General features: G+C 43.5%; 1 protein-coding gene across 1 annotated transcript in view; it reads right to left on the bottom strand.

The window, feature by feature from the left end:
• Positions 1–17,676, bottom strand: part of ROR1 (receptor tyrosine kinase like orphan receptor 1) — a 178,637-nt gene that overhangs the window by 28,178 nt on the left and 132,783 nt on the right. Inside the window, exons 4-6 of the mRNA XM_077766111.1 lie at positions 10,241–10,368; positions 7,661–7,978; positions 5,436–5,681 (exon numbers count right to left, since the gene is read on the bottom strand). Of these exons, the coding sequence (XP_077622237.1) occupies positions 5,436–5,681; positions 7,661–7,978; positions 10,241–10,368 (692 nt within the window). The remainder of the gene's footprint in view (positions 1–5,435; positions 5,682–7,660; positions 7,979–10,240; positions 10,369–17,676) is intronic.

Raw genomic sequence — 17,676 nt, 5'->3', positions numbered from 1 at the left:
CAGGGAAAATGGCCAACTCTGAGGACTGGGGACGTGGGGCTGCCGGGAAGGGAGGAGAGGTGGATTTAACGGGAAATGGGCAAACGCCGTGAGCCTTGTGGGGAGCTGCTGGGGGAGCTAGTCCTCAACAGGGCTGAGGCTGAGTGCAGCACCTAGGGTGCTAGAACACATGGCTTTGTGGCTGGGGGCCCTATGCCTGCACGTGTGGAGCTGTAATCAGAAAATCAACGGACAGCATCCCAAAGACCTAGACAGTTCATAGTGATCAAACGAAGGGGGGAAAGGATAAAGCAATGTTTAGTCCTCTGAATAATCTAGAATTTGTTCTTGAGGTAACTGTGCCATGGTGGGCAGATGACTGGACCTGGAATCCTGTGGACCTGGTCTGAATCTTGGCTTTAGTAAAAACATCATTGCCTCAACTTCTCCATCAGTAAAACAGGGAGGATACCTCTGTCCTATGGTTATTATGAGGATTCATTAATTCAACACATTTTATTAAGCATCAGCTAAGTCCCAGGCCAGATACTGGTGTTGAGGAACTTAGCACAGTATTCAACAGACCACAGTCATTAAAATGCCAAGCACATAATAACGCACGTGTTCGGAGCTGTAAGGCAGTGCTTAATGTGATTCATACTTTTTCCATCTGATCCTTTCCCTAGACTGTAGGCTACATGAGGGCATGCTTTGTTCTACCCTGTTCACAAAGTCTAAAGCACAGCAGAAGCTCAACACATATTGGTTTCAGTGAGGGACTAAATAAATAATTAACTGTTCAGGCTGTTGGATGCCTTGGGTAGGAAGGAAAAGATAGGGAGCATGGGAGGGCGGGCGTCTTTTGTCTTATCACTCCCTCCAAGCCCTGCTTGGGCACATGCGCAGAGTCCTAGCAGAGCCAATTCCCAGAATTCACAGCAGGCACGTTTGGTTGTGTTTAATTATATGTTCTGTCTTAAAGCGAAAGTTTGCAGATAAAACGGTCTGTGGCAGACCGTTCTCAAATGCCTTTATTCTAGAAAGTACAACAAATGCTCACATTCTGCATTTAATTAGGCCTTAACTCCTTTTAGCCTTACTAGGTTGAAATGAAAACAAAAGTTATCAGTAGGAAAATGAGAAACCACATGGAGATTTTGAAATCTCCTCAACTTTGCCTTAACTAAAGAATGCAGGAATGTTCCCATGGGATTCCATCCATTTTCAGAGGGAGAAGCGAAAGGACTCTTTTCAAATCTGCCCCACAAGATTTCAACTCATTGTAAGATGAAAAGTTATCCTCAGTATCTGTCAATCTATCTATCTGTCTATCTGTCTATCATCTGTATATACAGACATACACATACATAAATCACAGAGTATACAAGATCAAGGTTTGAATCCTGAGTTCATTTCTTATTAACCATGTGGCCTTGGAAGAGTTATTTAACCTCTATATCTTGGTTTTCCTTTCTAGGGTAGAATAAAGTACAACTCACAGGATTATAGAACTATTATACATGAGATAATACATTAAAAAACTCTTAGCACTGTCTCTGGCTAACTGTAAGCACTCAATAAATGGCAGCTGCTGTTTAATGTTATTGTGTTTTTAAGTTTATTTATTTATTTTGAGAGAGAGAACGAGCAGGGGAGTGGCAGCAAGAGAGAGAGGGGACAGAGGATCTGAAGGTGGGTCTGTGATGAAAGCAGTGAGCCCGATGTGAGGCTTGAACTCACAAACCATGAGATCATGACCTGAGCTGAAGTCGGACGCTTAACTGAGTAAGTCACCCAGGCACTCCGTTTGATGTTACTGTTATTCTATAGCTTAAACTGTATAATTTTTTTTACAATATATACAATATACAATATACTATGTTCTATAGTATCAATTGTATAATTCTTATCCAGCCTCAGAGTTCCTATGACATTTTGGGCCAGATAATTCTTTGTGTGGATCATTCTGTGCATTGAAGGGTGTTTAGCAGCATCTCTGACCTCCACCCAGTAGAAGCCAGTAACATCTCACAACCCCGCCCCAGAGTGATGACCAAATATCTCGCGACATTGTCAAATGTTCCCAGGAAGGCAAGACTTCTGCCGATGGGGAAGTGCTGGTACAGAACAAAGAGCAGTGAGTGTCCCAGAGAGAGCAGACCCAGTTTAGTTGATTTGTGATCTCTGGTAAGTCTTACCACTTCTCTGGGCCTTGATTTCCTCATATGGTAAAAGAGGGCAGGAAATTCCTACTTTAGCTTTCATAACTGTGTAAGAATGAAAAGAGAAAAAAAAAATCCAATGCCCTATAGAAGTGTTCTAAAAGTTGGATGCTACTATAATTAAGTGGCTGAGAGGTGGTCAATCCAGGCACAATTCCGAGAAGCCTTGCCGGGGAACAACAGCTGATGCCAACCTGCTTTCTCCTTTAATTCCCACACGGGGGAGCCACTGGCCTCTCACAGCTGCTGCCAGATCACATGTCAAGTGTTCCCTGTGCCTTTAATGGATGTCTTTGTGGCTTGGCTTGAAGAATTCAAGAGGAACTGTCTTCTTACAAAATGAAATGAAAACGTGCTTTTTAATAAGAATTATTATTGTAAGTGGCGAAAACTCCCTCATCATCTCTAGGCTTAACGTTCGTCTAAATCTCTCTCTCACCTGACTATAACTAACCAGTATTCAGAAGGTTAACTGTGTTCTCTGCTGATTGGTATTCAGAAAGAAATATCCTGGGGGTTTCTAACATCAGCGCACTGATTGCTACCGTAATAATACAGAGTAATACCATGAAGGATTTCCTTTGTGGCAAAGAACACTTTCCGATGTATTATGGAATCCAGAGGTGAGGCCTATTGTCATTCTTTTATTTATTTCTGGAAAATCTTTAAATGGGTGATAGCAGAGTGTCTGGGAAAAGGGCGTGAGCTTTGAGTTTGGTCAGAGCTATATGTATACAGATGAGAGTCCGAGGTCCAATCTCACCATTTGTGTGATTTAGACAAGTCCTTTGGCCCTTCTGAACCTCAGTGAACTATATTAATAACATCTACCCTGCAGTGTGCTTATGAGTTTTAAATGTACACATATATGTAAAGCATGGGGCACTGTGCAGGCAGCTGGTGAGTGTTCCGTAGATGTAGGTGATCTTTCTCTCTCTGTCAACAGTCCAGCAAATTTCTTTCATCTCTCAGAGTGTGTATTTGGTCTGATTGCTTCAGGAAGGTCATTGAAATGAAAACTTACTTTTTAGATAGAATTTAGTCTTTGCTATGTAAATTAATTGTAATAAAGCTCAAATCAGCTTATCAACAAATTTTCTAGTTTATGAACAAATTACCTCCCTACTTCTGCAGGGCATTTGTTGGAAATTATGGGTCAGAAGTCACCTAAAGGACAACAGCATTTACCCAGAGTGGAGTGAACAGTGTGTTTCTTTCTTAAAATAATTCATTTGGTTTCCCTGAAGACACATATCAGTGTTCTGAACTACCAGGGTAGAGTAGCAAGAAGGCGAGCTTAGAGTCAGACAGACATGCCATTTACTAGCTGCGTGTAACATCAGCAACATAGGGTTAATAAAATCCCTGTCACAGGGATGCCTGGGTGGCTCAGGTAAGTGACTGACTCTTGGTTTCAGCTCAGGTCATGCTCTCATGGGTCGTGAGTTTGAGCCCCATGTTGGGCTCCACAGCTGGCAGCCCAGAAACTACTAAGATTCTTTGTCTCTCCCTCTCTCCCTGCCCCTCCCCTACTTGTACTCTGTGTCTCTCTCAGAATAAGTGGATAAACTTTAAAAAAATTAAAAAAGCAATAATACCTGCCACAGTGTAAGGCTGAATATAAATAAAGCCCATGAAAACCCCAAGTACCACGTCTGGCACATGGAAGGTGCTCGGTGAGTGGTGCTTTTATCCTTGGCTGTCTTACAGATCTTTGTACCTTAACCTAGTTTGAGAGAAGGGGTGGAAACTAAGTAAATGATCATAAATCTACATTTTATTTTTATTCTTCTCCTATTAATGTTGAATATAGCATGTGGGAAAAGTCATGAATTACTAAGGGCAAACCATTTAAAAAATAGAGGATAATTTGAAGTTTCCAATGGTGGCTCTGGAAGAGTTTTACTTCATAATTTGTTCTTTATGCTGCATATGAAGGCATTTTAAAGTCCAGAACACAAAAGGGGTCTGGTCACCTCCTTCTCAAACTTGGCATGCTTAAGCACCCATAAAACCATTTTGCAAGAGAAGACAATATGGTAACAGGCAACACCTAAGGATGAAATTATAAAATAATAGTTTCCCAAATTTTCATCACTAAGGTTTCTTTTTAACATTTTTATTACTTCTTCCTACGGACCTCTTTAGTATGTTTTAGCTTCCTCTTCTTTGTTCCATAACATTTGTGCCAACTTCTATTGCATCATACACACTGCATTGTGATTGTAATGTGAATCACATTTTATTTCTCTTTCAAACCCCCTACTCCACAGTGGGCTCTCAAATAATATTTGCCAAACTCAGAGCAAACATTCCTCTATGTAGACTGCACACTAATTATAGTAGATTCCTCTTTATATATCACCCAGATAATAATTACAATAGATAATATCTGTTAAGCATTTACTATCTTCCAGAGTTCCTAGGATTTTTCAGTGAACAACTCATTTGTCCTCCCAACAACCCCCAGGTGGATATCATTATTAGGTCCCTGTTATTGTGACGGCTTTCCCTGCAGTGACATTGGACTCTCCTGCTATCCTGGGGAAACCCAGCTGACATCATCTATGAGAAGCATGACGAGGAGGATGAGCCAGGTCCAAAACGGTCCCAAACTCTAGGTTTCACCCTCGCTTTCACTATCTTTCTACTACTCTCCAAACATCTTTTCTAGGAAAAAAAAAAAACCAAAACAATAAACAAAAAAACCAAAAAACAACCACCAAACGGATTCGGGAATTTCATTTTCTTTCAACACTTCCGCAGCATAAGAGGATGACAGAGAAGACACAGTTTATCTACACTCTGCCCTGGATGACTGAGTACCAGCTATAGGTTCATCTCACCTTGTGGGAGTTCTTAACGACACAGGGAAAACGGTTCTCTTTCTGCTTCCAATACTCCTGTTGTGCTCAGTGGGTGCACTTGGACATGGACCATTGCAGGTAATACCTTTTACTACATAAATAGCTGTGATAAGCTGTTTCACGTGTGCCCCGTTTTCCCCACTGACCACAATGGCTGCAGGAATAAAGCAGTTTCCTCCCTGAGAGTGTGCACTGGCAACCTAAGAGGGGTTTTATGCAGAAACAGCAAGGTTTATCTGTCTTAGAAACCCAGTTTGAGACCAAACAAACACTATCGATCTCCTTTGCCTCCTTACAGGCTCTCCAAAGGGCAAGGGGATGGAGAGGAAAACTTTGAAAGGTGACCGAATACATTAAAGGCATTTACCACATGCTGGGATGTCACACAGGTCAGACTTAAAATTTTCATCCAAGGTGAAGCACCAGGGAGCCTCCTTCTGATTCCCCGGATTGCGGCAGTAGGAATGGCCTCCGTTCAGTTCTGGGAAACGGAGGGCGGTGAAGGTGTGCGTGTGGGGGTACTGAGAATTCCACGGCTGGCACTGGCGCCCTGATTTGGTCACACTGACGGTCCCCCGGTAGTCCACACCTGTGCTGTTATAGCACTTGTGATCTGAAAAGCAGAAGAGCAAGGCCCAAACTGTGAGCAAGAAACAGAGGAGACACTGGAACTCCCAGCCAGCGGTTTCTGCAAGGCTAAGGCTCCCTGCTGCTGTGGGGCCACGGGGGGCAGTCCCCCCTGCCGGCTGGCCTGGGACATAGGTCCTGCCTCGCAGTTACATTCCTGGGAGGATTTAAAGCTTATGCTTCAGGAATAAAACCAGTCCTCCACATGCATTTTTAATATTGAAAAAAAAAAATCAGAACTGGGGCGGGACCTGGAGGCACAGGAATAATTTCCTAGTGAATGCTTCGGGGAAGGTTCAAGCCCAACTGCTCTCTCTGTGTCTGCTCGATGTCTTCGGACATGAATCGTGTGATAAAGAACCCAGTTCCCAGAAAATGTTCATTAGGAGCAGTGAGTTATGGGTTTCTAACAGGAGTTGGGGCCCCTGTGTGCCGATGGGCTGGCTATTCTTGAGAAGCAAATCCTCTCTCCAGACCACCATGGCACTTACTTGAAAGCACTGTAAAAATTCATTAAGTTGAAGTTAAAATATGGAGGGGTAATGGTAAAATAATAGTAATAATAATAATAATGAAGACACCGCTGTTATTATGGCTAAGCACAGTTCTAAGCATTTTAGATGCATTAACACATTTAACTAATAGAATAACATAACTATCAAAGGACACCAAAAAATGACCAGTAAGGCTAACTCTAGGTAAATAGGACAGAGGTGAGAAGACAGTGGAGAGAGGGAAGCTCCGTGTGTATATTTTTAAACCTGTGGTATGATACACATATCATGAAATTTACCATTAGGGTCTTTAGAATATTCAAAATATCGTGCAGCCTTCACCACTATCTCATTCCAGAACCCTTGTATCATGTCAAAGGAAACCCTGTACTAAGCAGCCACTCCCCACACCCTCTTCCCCTGGTCCCTGCAACCACTAATCTGCTTTCTGGCTCTATGGATTTCTCTTTTCTGGATATTTCATATAAAAGGAACCATACAATGGCGTCTGGCCTTTTTCACTTACATGATACTTTTCTTAAGTTTCAGCCATGCTGTAGCATGTAAGAGGATTTTACTCCTTTTTATGGATGAATAATATTTTATTATGTAGACATACCATAATTTGTTTAACCACTCATCCACTGATGGGCATTTGGGTTGTTTCTACCTTTTAGTGATTGTGAATAGAGCTGCTATCAACATTTGCATAAGAGTTTTTGTTTGAACACCTATTTTTTAAAAATTGTTAATGTTTATTTTTGAGAGAGAGACAGAGTACAAGTGGGGGAGGGACTGAGGGAGGGAGACACAGAATCTGAAGCAGGTTCCAGGCTCTGAGCTGTCAGCACAGAGCTCAGTGTGGGGCTCAAACTCACGAACCGTGAGATCGTGACCTGAGCTGAAGTCGGATGCTTAACTGACTGAGCCACCCAGGCGCCCCTGAACACCTATTTTAAATTCTCTGAGTGTAAACCCAGGAGTGGCATTGCTGGGTCATATGGTAATTCTATTTGAGTCACTGAGAAATCAACAAATATATTTAAACATTTATTACTGGGGTGCCTGGGTGGCTCAGTAGGTTGAATTTCCAACTTTGGCTCAGGTCATGATCTCCTGGTTCGTGAGTTTGAGCCTCACATCGGGCTCGCTGCTGTCAGTGCAGGACCCACCTCAGATCCTCAGTCCCTCACTCTGTCCCGCTCCCTCTGTCCCACTCCTGCTTGTGCTCTCTTTCTCAAAAATAAATATTAAAAAATATAAAAATAAAAAGGTATTCTCTTCATGAAGCTTCTTGAGGATAGTTACTGCATCTAACCTGCCACGACTGCTCGGCCCCCACATAGTAATTAACCCACTGTCAGGTAATCTGAGTACCAATACGAATCATGACTACAGACCAAGGTCCAGTTTTCACTCTGCCATGGGGTCGCTGGCCCCCAGGCAACACAGATAATCAGGAGTCACCTACTTTTATTTATGGGATCCGCCATGGGGATTCCAATCCGGATGCAGTTTGCAGCTTCGGGGCTTTCCGGCTGGGGGAGATCTTCACAGTTTGGCAGTTTCAGCCTCATCAGGATCATGGGATTTGATCTTGCAAAAATGTACTCTGTTTGACAGAGGACGTTCTCCAAGATTTCACATTCATCGCGACACAAGTCCCGGGGCTTAGGGATGGACGAGGTTTCGTCGCAGTATGGGAAGGCGTAGTGGCACAGGGAAGGAATGGCAAACTGAGAGCACTTATCAGATAAGTGGCTGGAGGTGCCAATCATCGTGAAGGCAGCTGGAAAACAAACACAGTTATTAACTCCCAGGGGCCAGGGTTCATCTCCTTCGGTTATCTAGTCAACAGGTATCAGATAATAAACACACACTCGAAGGAATCTGCTGGGCTCAAAGAGACAAGGCCAAGAAGAGATTCAGTTCAGATGTCCAAGCAGCTTACTTTCACCGGCTTGAAAAAAATCATTTTGACTACAAAGTTAAAAAAGCAGGCTTAAGTTACATGTGTACCATTTCCCAATAAAAAGAATTAATTAGGTTAAAGCACAATATATTTTTCATTTTTACTACAAAGCAAAGAACTTTGTGTTTCATCCGGTACGTTTTATTAGTTTTGGGCAGCTTCTAAAACATTTGACAGCTGCAGGGCAGAACGTGCTTTATGCGGCGGCTGAGGCTGATCACAGGGTTTAGTTCCGTGTCTTGCCTCTGAACTGGAGGACTTGGGGGAACTTGTCTAATTTCTTTGTGGCTTGAATACTTTCTATTCCATCTTCTGAAAATGAGGCAATTCTCTTGGAAGTTCTCAAATAAAAGCACAACTCAGTGGTTGCAGCGTGTGTGTTAGTGGTCACTTAGCCTAACCTCTTACCCAGTATGGCATCCATTTTTAAAAAAAGAGCACTAGCGTCCCTTTGCAAACCTCCATTGACAAGAGCTTCTACTTGCCAAGGCAGCCCCCGAAGTGGCTGGTACATTGTTTCCCAAAGCATGTTCCTTAGAACATTAATTCTATAGAATATTAATAGTGTTTGAGAAATGAGGGTTCCCTAGCCAACCAAACAAGTTTTGGAAGTGCTGGGTTAAACAAAATTAAATGGCTTAATAAATAAATAATNGGGCAGAGAGAGAGGAGACACAGAAACTGAAGCAGGCTCCAGGCTCTGAGGTGTCAGCACAGACCCCAGTGCGGGACTCAAACACACAGACTCCAAGATCGTGACCTGAACCAAAGTCCGCCACTTAACCGACTGAGCCACCCAGGTGCCCCAAGAGGGGATTATTAAAAATGGGTGGTGAAACATTTACACTGGAACTCCCATTTATTTTTGTGAATACTTAGTACAGAATATGTTAAAATATTCTTATGTTAGGTTAAAATGTGCCTTCAACAGCCCCTCCCCATCAGCCCTGCTTCTGCTTTCCGGAATTTCACAGAGTCCTTCCTCCTGAAGGCCTGAGGTCTTCAGCAAGTGGCAACTACAGCTTTCTATAGTTGCTTCTCCAGGTTAAATATCTCCCCTGGACCCCTCTTGGTCCCTTCAATTTCCTCACAGGACATAGTTTCTAGACTTTTTGCTGTTCTGTGTGCCTGCCTCAGGTTTGTTCTTGCCTCATAAATCCTAAGGTTGCCAGATAAATAAACTACAAGGCACTTAGTTACATTTGAATTTCAGATAAATATTTGGAACATACTTCTACTAAAAAAGTATCCATTGTTTACCTAAAATTAAAATGTAACTGGGTGTCCTGAATTTTTATTTGCTAACGCTGGCAACTTACTAGATTCTGATTCGGCAATTTTGATGGCTTGCAAGGGTAGGTGGCACAGAGGCATCACTACACTAATGCGGGAGTTCAAAGCCACGAGAACCACCAGAACCAGGTGTGCAAGATTGTACAAGATGGTCTATACTACTTCACTCATGCGTGCTAAGAAGTGCGTCGCTATTAGAGTAAAAAGATACTTTCAATTCAGAGAAATGAAGGGTAAAATATAGAAGGCTAGAGCAGGAAGAGACATATGATCATCTTGTCTTATCACTCACTTCACAGATGAAGAGACTTTCATGGAGAAGAAGAGATTTCCCCAAAGTCACAGTAATAGCATCCAGAATTCTAGACTCTAAAGTGATTTAGCGTTTACAGGACTTTCAGTCTACACGATGATGTTTCCAAACAGTAAGCTCTTGAGGGCAGAGATGTAGCCTGGCTTATTCACACTATCGTGTCTCCATTGTCCAGCCCAGTTCCTGATGTACCAAAAACACTAATAATATTTATGGAGTGTTGGGATAAATGCAAGAGTTTTCAGAGCATCTTTTTCCTCTAAGAGCAATAACCTTCAATGAAGTATTCTAATGCACATTCCAGAGCACAGGGATTGTATCTCAGCCTTCTTTGTCGTCCTGCTCCTAAGCCCTATGCTTCTAACCCCCAACCCCTCACGCTGTATCCTTTGTCAAGAGAAGAGCTCAAGAAAACTTTTGGTGAGAGAAATAGTTATACAAGGTATCAATATAATGTCACTGGCGTTACCTACCTGTGATCTGATTTTCTATCTCCCCTTGCATGTGCAAAGACTCCATATAGACAGTGCGGTTGCCAATAAATCTTGCACATGCAATCCCTCTGTATGGCTGACAGAATCCATCTTCTTCATACTCATCTCTAAAAACAGAGCACAGACATTAGCTGGTGCACTACATTCACGTTCACTTGGCTCTGACTGTGCGATGCCCTAAACAGTCGCTAGGGGGAGAAGCTGAGCCCATTATCCCAAAGACTGGGCCGAGGAGTCAGGCTCGTCGTCCTCCGTTCCATCCATCACTTAAAACATCTGCTGGTCACGTTGGTCAAGTTTCCTTCAACCCCCAGAAAATCATCTAAGCACAAAAATCGTCCTTAAATATGGGAGAAAGCACTTTTATTTTCGCAGCTGGTGGTGGGCTGGAAGATGATGTAGTTATAAAAGTAAAGAGGAAATGAGTTGGAAATCTGGGCACATGTTCTACAGTTTTTTGTTTTTTAAGCACAGATTATTTCTGCTTCATTTGCTACAAAGGCGTGGGCGCATTATCCACAAGACCCACTCCAACTGATGTGTCAATTAGGAGGCTCCGTGGGGTGAGAAGCTGGGTGCAGCCGGAGAGAAACCAGAGACCAGTCCAGTTATGTGGCTCCTCACTGCCCAAGACCATTATCTCTGCCCTGCAGAGAGAGGTCCAGGCAAACCCTGGAGTTCACGGTTTAAACGAGTCACTACATCTCAGGAAATCTACAGAAAACGGCAATGGAAATCTTGCTTTCATGGTCCTTGAAAATTCTTAAAACAATCTTCAAAATTTTTTTAAAATTTATTTTGTTTATTTATTTATTTTGAGACGGGGAGGCGGGGAAGGGCAGAGAGAGGGAATCCTAAGCAGGCTCCACACCCACAACGCAGAGCTCAATGTGGGGCTCGAACACACAAACTGCAAGATCATGACCTGAGCCTAAACCAAGAGTCAGATGCTTACCTGACTGGGCCACCCAGGTGCCCCCAATCTTAAAAAATTTTGTTGTCTCAAAATTATAATAATAAAAAAGTAGGGGCAGCAGATTTTATTCTGGAGACAGAGGGTAATGTGGTCAGTGACAGTCCCAGATAATGTGCTTAGTGACAGAGTGGCAAATGGCTGGAGATCTAAGGCTAGAAAGTAGGACCCAAGATGGCAGATTCAGCTTGAAAGGATAGAGGCCATAGTATCCTACAAGGGCCTATGATAAACACAGGACACCAGAGTATAGAATAGCCAGGTGCTTCTCAAAAGCAGACCACAGCCAGACAAAGGGCCACCCGCCACGCTTCTGGGCTGACTTCCACCCTGGCTGCTCCTCTTCTGTTAACCTGGCTGGAATCAGTACACTGTCTGAATAAAAATATTTTTCCTCTTTGGTTTCTTCTAAGTTAAAGTACTGTAGACCGAAGTCAGAAGAATGAAATTGTCTTCCTGGGCTTAACACTTGCATGTCCTCAGACAACCTCTCTAAGTCCTCTGAGCTACAGTCTTCTTATCTATAGGACAAAGATAGTACTTGACCTCTACCCTAGAAGTGAAAGTCATGAGGATCCTACCAAATGTAAAAGCTTTTGAAAAGTGCTATTCAGAGGTCACGCATGCTTATTATTGACGTACTTATGATTACCAAAGAAGACAGTTACTTAAAGGGCAGTATTTACTAACCGCCTCCGTTGTAAAATCGGCTGGAGTCAGTCTTGTGGCACTAGACTTCACCATTTGGGGGTTCGGTGTGGGAGTCTGAAAGCCCACTAAAACAGGGAACCAGGTGAAAAAAATCTGATAGAGCTGATCATTAAAAGACCAGTTTCCAGTGGCTCCCTACTCCCTATTCACTCTAACAGTCATTTTGAAAGTGGAGATGGGGGAAGTATCTTCATTTTAATTCTCAAGCCAGTCTGTATTGCAAAGCTCTTAAAAACTTAACCTGCGAGTACACATACAAATGAATATATCATATACCTGACATGAAGACATTGAAATTTTAATGTTGCAAAATCCTGCAAGCACTCCACATGTTTACTTTCATAAATCCTAGAGTAATGTTGAAGCCTTTTTGGCTTAAATTTTACTTGGGTTGTAAAATTAACCCCACTTTTATTGGGTAACTAATACCATAAACCTTTGGGGAGAAAGAAGTTTCTCGATGACCTAGCCTTGGATCTTGGAAACCAAAGTACTGAGACCAGAATGCACTTCCACACCACCCCCTGCTATTACAGATTACGCTTTTCCATCCCTAGGCATTAGCAGAGCCCCGGACTTTTAAGGTGTCGTTATGAGAACACTTCGTTCCCCCCCCATGTTAAACTCTCAGGGCCTCAATTTATATCTCTTGGGAGGACAAAACCCTGGAATTACCCCCAGATATAAATCCTCAACCTACTGGGAGTTCCCATATTTTATGTGTGAAGCTTAGGCTAAACTTCTTACCACCTTTCCAGTTCAAGACTCTAAAAAGACTCTTTGAATACTTTTTTTTTTTTTCATAATAAAATGGAATGCAATTCCTTGGCTGCATATTTCTTATCAAGCGCTTAGAGCTGCAGGTGTAGTGAAGTTCTGACTGTGCCCGGAACTCCCGCTATTCTGACCAGTCTCTTAGAAACAGATATAAAATGTAAAACAAAACAAACAAACAACAAAACCCCAATATGTAATGTCATATGCTAGGGAATAGATCTCAGCCCTGGCTGCTCTGAATAATCTCCTCTGAAAGCTTTCAAAAATACCAATGTCTGCACCCCACCTCAGACCTATTAGATCAGACTCTCTGGGGATGCAGCGTAGTACGCATGCTTTTTAAAAAGCTCTCAGTGATTTGAATGTGGTTGAGAACCACAGCACTACAAAAACAAACCTCTATTAAGTGTCTGCCACTCTCTGTGCTGGGTACTATGCTAAGTGCTTTCTTCTAAGTAGCCCCTTATGTGGTACCATTATCCTTATTTTACAGAGGGAGAGACGCAGGTTCACAGGAGTAATTGGCTCAAATTCACAAAGCCAGTTATTGGTGGAGCTAGGATTTAGGCTTAAAGAGCAAGCTTAAGCCATTACACCATGTTGTTAGATCTAGAATGATGCTCTGCCTTTCAGTGCTACTTTTACTTAGATCAGCCTATTTATAAATGAGAGACCTTAAAATGAGCCTTTATTCTGTACCAGGAACTGTTAAGTTCCACTTGCATATAGAATTGATATTAAGTCACTTAATCCTGACAATGATCTTATAAAGAAATTGAAGGTGTGATCATTCCCACTTCACAGATGAGAAAACTGAGGGTCAGAAAGAATGAAGAACTCATCTAAATTTACACAGCAAGCAGAAGAGCTAGATTTGCCCCAAATTAGTGCTTGTAACCATAGTATACAGCCTTCCTCCAAATGGTTTGATTATGAAAGTTTTTGCACTGTTTACAGGGGCTTTCTGTCGTGAAGAGGTTTTGGTGTCTGCTAGGTGGCTTTGAACATAAAATCACATTCATCTCTCATGCTTTCCAAAGAGGGGACCAATGCTCCTCCAACATTCATCAGCTCTCTGCTTTTCATCAGCTCTATGCTTTTCTCCAGCTCACACTTCTTTCATCATTTATGTCCTTTGTGCTTAGCAAATGAAAAACACGGAGCACAAGGCAGCAAAAGTGCAAGGGCACTTGCAGTGAGTGTGCCTGAGGCTGTGGTCTTTCTACGGTGAAGAGTGCATTGTGACAAGGAAAATGAGATTCTGCACATTTATCACAATGGCTGGTACCAATATGTACTGCCTACCTCAACATGAGGTCAAGATGCAGGGGTGCTTTGTGATGGGGATGCATGTTTCTTATAAAGGTAATTTAGTTACCACATTGCCAACCCCTATAAGCTTCTAATTCACCATCATGTGACAGAGAAGAGCTGACCCAGTTTGCCTTCCACCTCCAGGGTCTCCCCAAGGGGCTGATGAGGGATGGTCATACAGGGCTAAGAGGGACCACGACCAACATGGCAGCAGTAGGGGTATCCACCCAGGACCCACTGGAGACCCAAGAAAGGGAAATGCTGTCGCTGCACGTCACAGCCCAAGGGTGCTTTACAGCTTTACCAATGCCTGGGTCAATTTCTCAGGCCAGTGACTAACCCAGAAAGCTCTAAAGATGGACAAAGCACGTTGTATGATATGGGGCATGTGGAGACTATGTGTAGTTTGGGGAGCAGAGAGAAGGAAAGGGGGAGAGAGGATGGGTGGGTAGATGGGGTTGGGGGAGAAGATGCAGAATACCCCAAGCTGATGCCCAAATGGAGTTGTGCCAGTTTTGGACCATGAGAGACCCATGACCGCTCTTCTGAGGGCTTCCAGGGAGGACAGTCTTTTCGGGCTCTCCAAAGGCTGCCTCAATTTAAGGGACACAAGGGGACAAACTCAGTGGTTGTCCTACACTTATGATTTAAAGAGAAATCCTGAAATGGCTGGAAAACCTGACAAAATTCAAATGAATTCTGTACATGAGTTTGTATTGTACCAACAATAATTTCTTACTTTTGATGATCACACCGTGTTTATGTAAGACATTAACCATTAGGGGGAATGAGATGAAGGACATACGGAAACTCTCTGTACTATTTTTGTAACTTTTCTTAAATATAAAAAGATTCCAAAATAAAAAGTAAAAAAAAAAAAAAATCTTANCAATGGGCTCTTTTAATCTTTATATTAACCTTCTATCACTCCCTCTGGGTCTATCCCAGGGTGGCTGAATTCCCATCACTAACAATTCACGTACTTGCCTGAGGCTTGGCCTACTTCTAAATTCCACCCCTTCCAGGAGCAATGACCTATTTGGTCAGGAAAGGCCTTGGTGTAGATGGGTTTCTGCTAGCTGTTGCAGGCACTTCCCGCAGCCTAGCAAGGAAGGCTGGGACAACCGATGGGAGGTCCGTGTGTGGAAGAGTGGATTGTCCGAAGGCAATCTTCTCTGACGTTACACTGAGCTCTGGGCCCAGCCTCATGCCAGCATGACAGAGATGACAGGCTGGGGCTGAGTGTGTGGGACTCATCACGAGAGGGCATCTCTGTCCTCTGGTTCATTATTCACGTTGCCACAAAGTGATCTTTTTAAACAGAGACCCCCTCAGGTCACTGCCTGCAGCATACGAGGCCCCTCCCGATCTAGCTCCTCCCCATTTTTTCAGTCTTGCTCCTGCTAGTCAAGCCTGTGAACCTGACGATGCTCGCCACGTGAGTGACTTTGCTAGTCTCAAAACAGGGAGGGCAACTTGCTATTCCTCTGGCTTGGCTTCTTCTCTTCCTGAGGCCTGGGATGCCTTCTAGCTTCTTTTCATCATGTGAATGCCTTCTTGTCTTCAAGATCCAGATGCTAAATCCCCCTGTGAAGTTAGTCACTGACCCCCTCCCCCCCACCTTCCCAGCCAGTGTCTCTATCATTCCCCTCCCACTGCTGACTCCATATTATGTCTGTCTGTTAAGTGCCCACGGCCCTAAGGCAAGGACCATGTCTGATTCAGCCCCTCTCTTCGAGACCCCTGGCATAGCACACGACTCAGGAAACACTTGCTGAGTGGGGGAAAGGATGCTGACGAGACCTGTCCTCCTCCAGATCCTCAGAAGTAGCACAGAAGGCCTACTGCCTGACCAGCAACAACTGAAGCAGATGTAACAGATGTGGGGCCGTCCCAGCCTAGCCCACCGACACGCCAGGAGCACCCTCCAACCTGGGAGCCACTTTCCTCCTTATCAGACTTTACACTGGAGCATGGGCAGGCCTAACAGACTTATTGATGAATCAGGCCCTAAAAAGTTCCCTTTTGGGGTAGTAAGACCAGGTGCAATGCATGTTTCTCCTTAGTGGGAAGAGAATGGATGGAAAGGTATTGTGCTAACTATAAAATCTTACTCGGGGCGCCTGGGTGGCTCAGTTGGTTAAGCATCCAACTCTGGATTTCAGCTCAGGTCACGATCTCATGGTCTATGAGTTGCACTAACAGTGCAGACCCTGCTTGGGATTCTCCGTCTTCCCCTCTCCCTGCCCCTTCCCTGTTCATGCTCCCTCCTTCTCAAAATAAATAAATAAACTTAAAAAAAGACCTTGTCAGGGCGCCTGTGTGGCTCAGTCGGTTAAGCGTCTGACTTCAACTCAGGTCAGATCTCACGGTTCGTGGGTTCGAGCCCCACATTGGGCTCTGTGCTGACAGCTCAGAGCCTGGAGCCTGTTTCGTATTCTGTGTCTCCCTCTCTCTCTGCCCCTCCTCCACTCATGCTCTGTCTCTGTCTCAAAAATAAATAAACTATAAAAAAAATTTTTAAAAAAAGATCTTGTCTTAAAGTAAGCAGGTATTCAAATAAATACCAGTATACAAATGTTCACAGCAGCACAATTCATAATAGCACAAAAGTGGAAATGACCCCAAATGCTCACCAGCAGGTAAAGGGATAGACAAAATGTGAGTAGATATATGCAACAAAATATCATTCAGCTATGAAAAAAGGAATGAAGAACTGAAACATGCTGTAATGTGGAAGAATCCTGAAAGCATTATGTTAAGTGTGGCATGAAAGGCCACATATCTTACAATCCCATTTATATGAACTGTCCAGAAAAGATAAATTCAGAGACAGAAAGTAGAACAGTGGCTCCCAGATGGGGAGGGAGAAATAGGGAGTAACTACTCAATAGGTATGGAGTTTTATTTTGCTATGAGGAAAATATATATTTTTTAATTTGGGAGAGAGAGAGAGAGGAAACGAGAGGGGGAGAGGGACAAAGTGGGTGAGAGAGTGACAGGGAACGAGTGGAGGAGACGGACAGAGGGTGAGAGAGAGAGAGAGAGAGAGAGAGAATCTCAAGCAGGCTCCACACTCACTTCAGAGCCCAATGCAGGGCTCTATCCCATGACCCTGGGATCATGACCTGAGCCGAATTCAAGAGTCCGTGGCTTAACCGACTGAGCCACCCAGGCACTCAAATAAGATGAAAATATTTTGATACTAGATAAGAGGTAGTAGTTACACAACATCATGAAAGCGCTAATGAAGGTGCCGATGGCTCACTTTAAAATGATTAATTTTAGGGGTGTCTGGGTGGCTCAGTCATTTGAGTGTCTGACTTTGGCTCAGGTCACGATCCCGAGGTTCATGGGTTCAAGTCTTGTGTTGGGCTCTGTGCTGACAGCTCAGAGCCTGGAGCCTGCTTTGGATTCTGTCTCATCTCTCTCTCTCTGCCCCTCCCCCATGTGTGCTCTGTCTCTCTGTCTCTGTCTCTCTCAAAAATAAACAAACATTTTAAAAAGGTTAATTTTAATGTTATGTGAACTTCACCTCAATTAAAAAATTATTTATATATACCCAAGGGACAAGGTTGAGGGGGCCTTGGGAGCAGGCCAATGGTTGGAATTTCAAGCTTCAGTTCTGGGGAGTTTTGTA

Source organism: Crocuta crocuta, unplaced genomic scaffold (assembly GCF_008692635.1).
Source record: "Crocuta crocuta isolate KB4526 unplaced genomic scaffold, BGI_CrCroc_1.0 scaffold155, whole genome shotgun sequence".
Classification (NCBI taxonomy): Eukaryota; Metazoa; Chordata; class Mammalia; order Carnivora; family Hyaenidae; genus Crocuta; species Crocuta crocuta.
The sequence above is the reverse complement of the archived record's forward strand: the minus strand, read 5'-3'. Positions and strand labels throughout refer to the sequence as shown.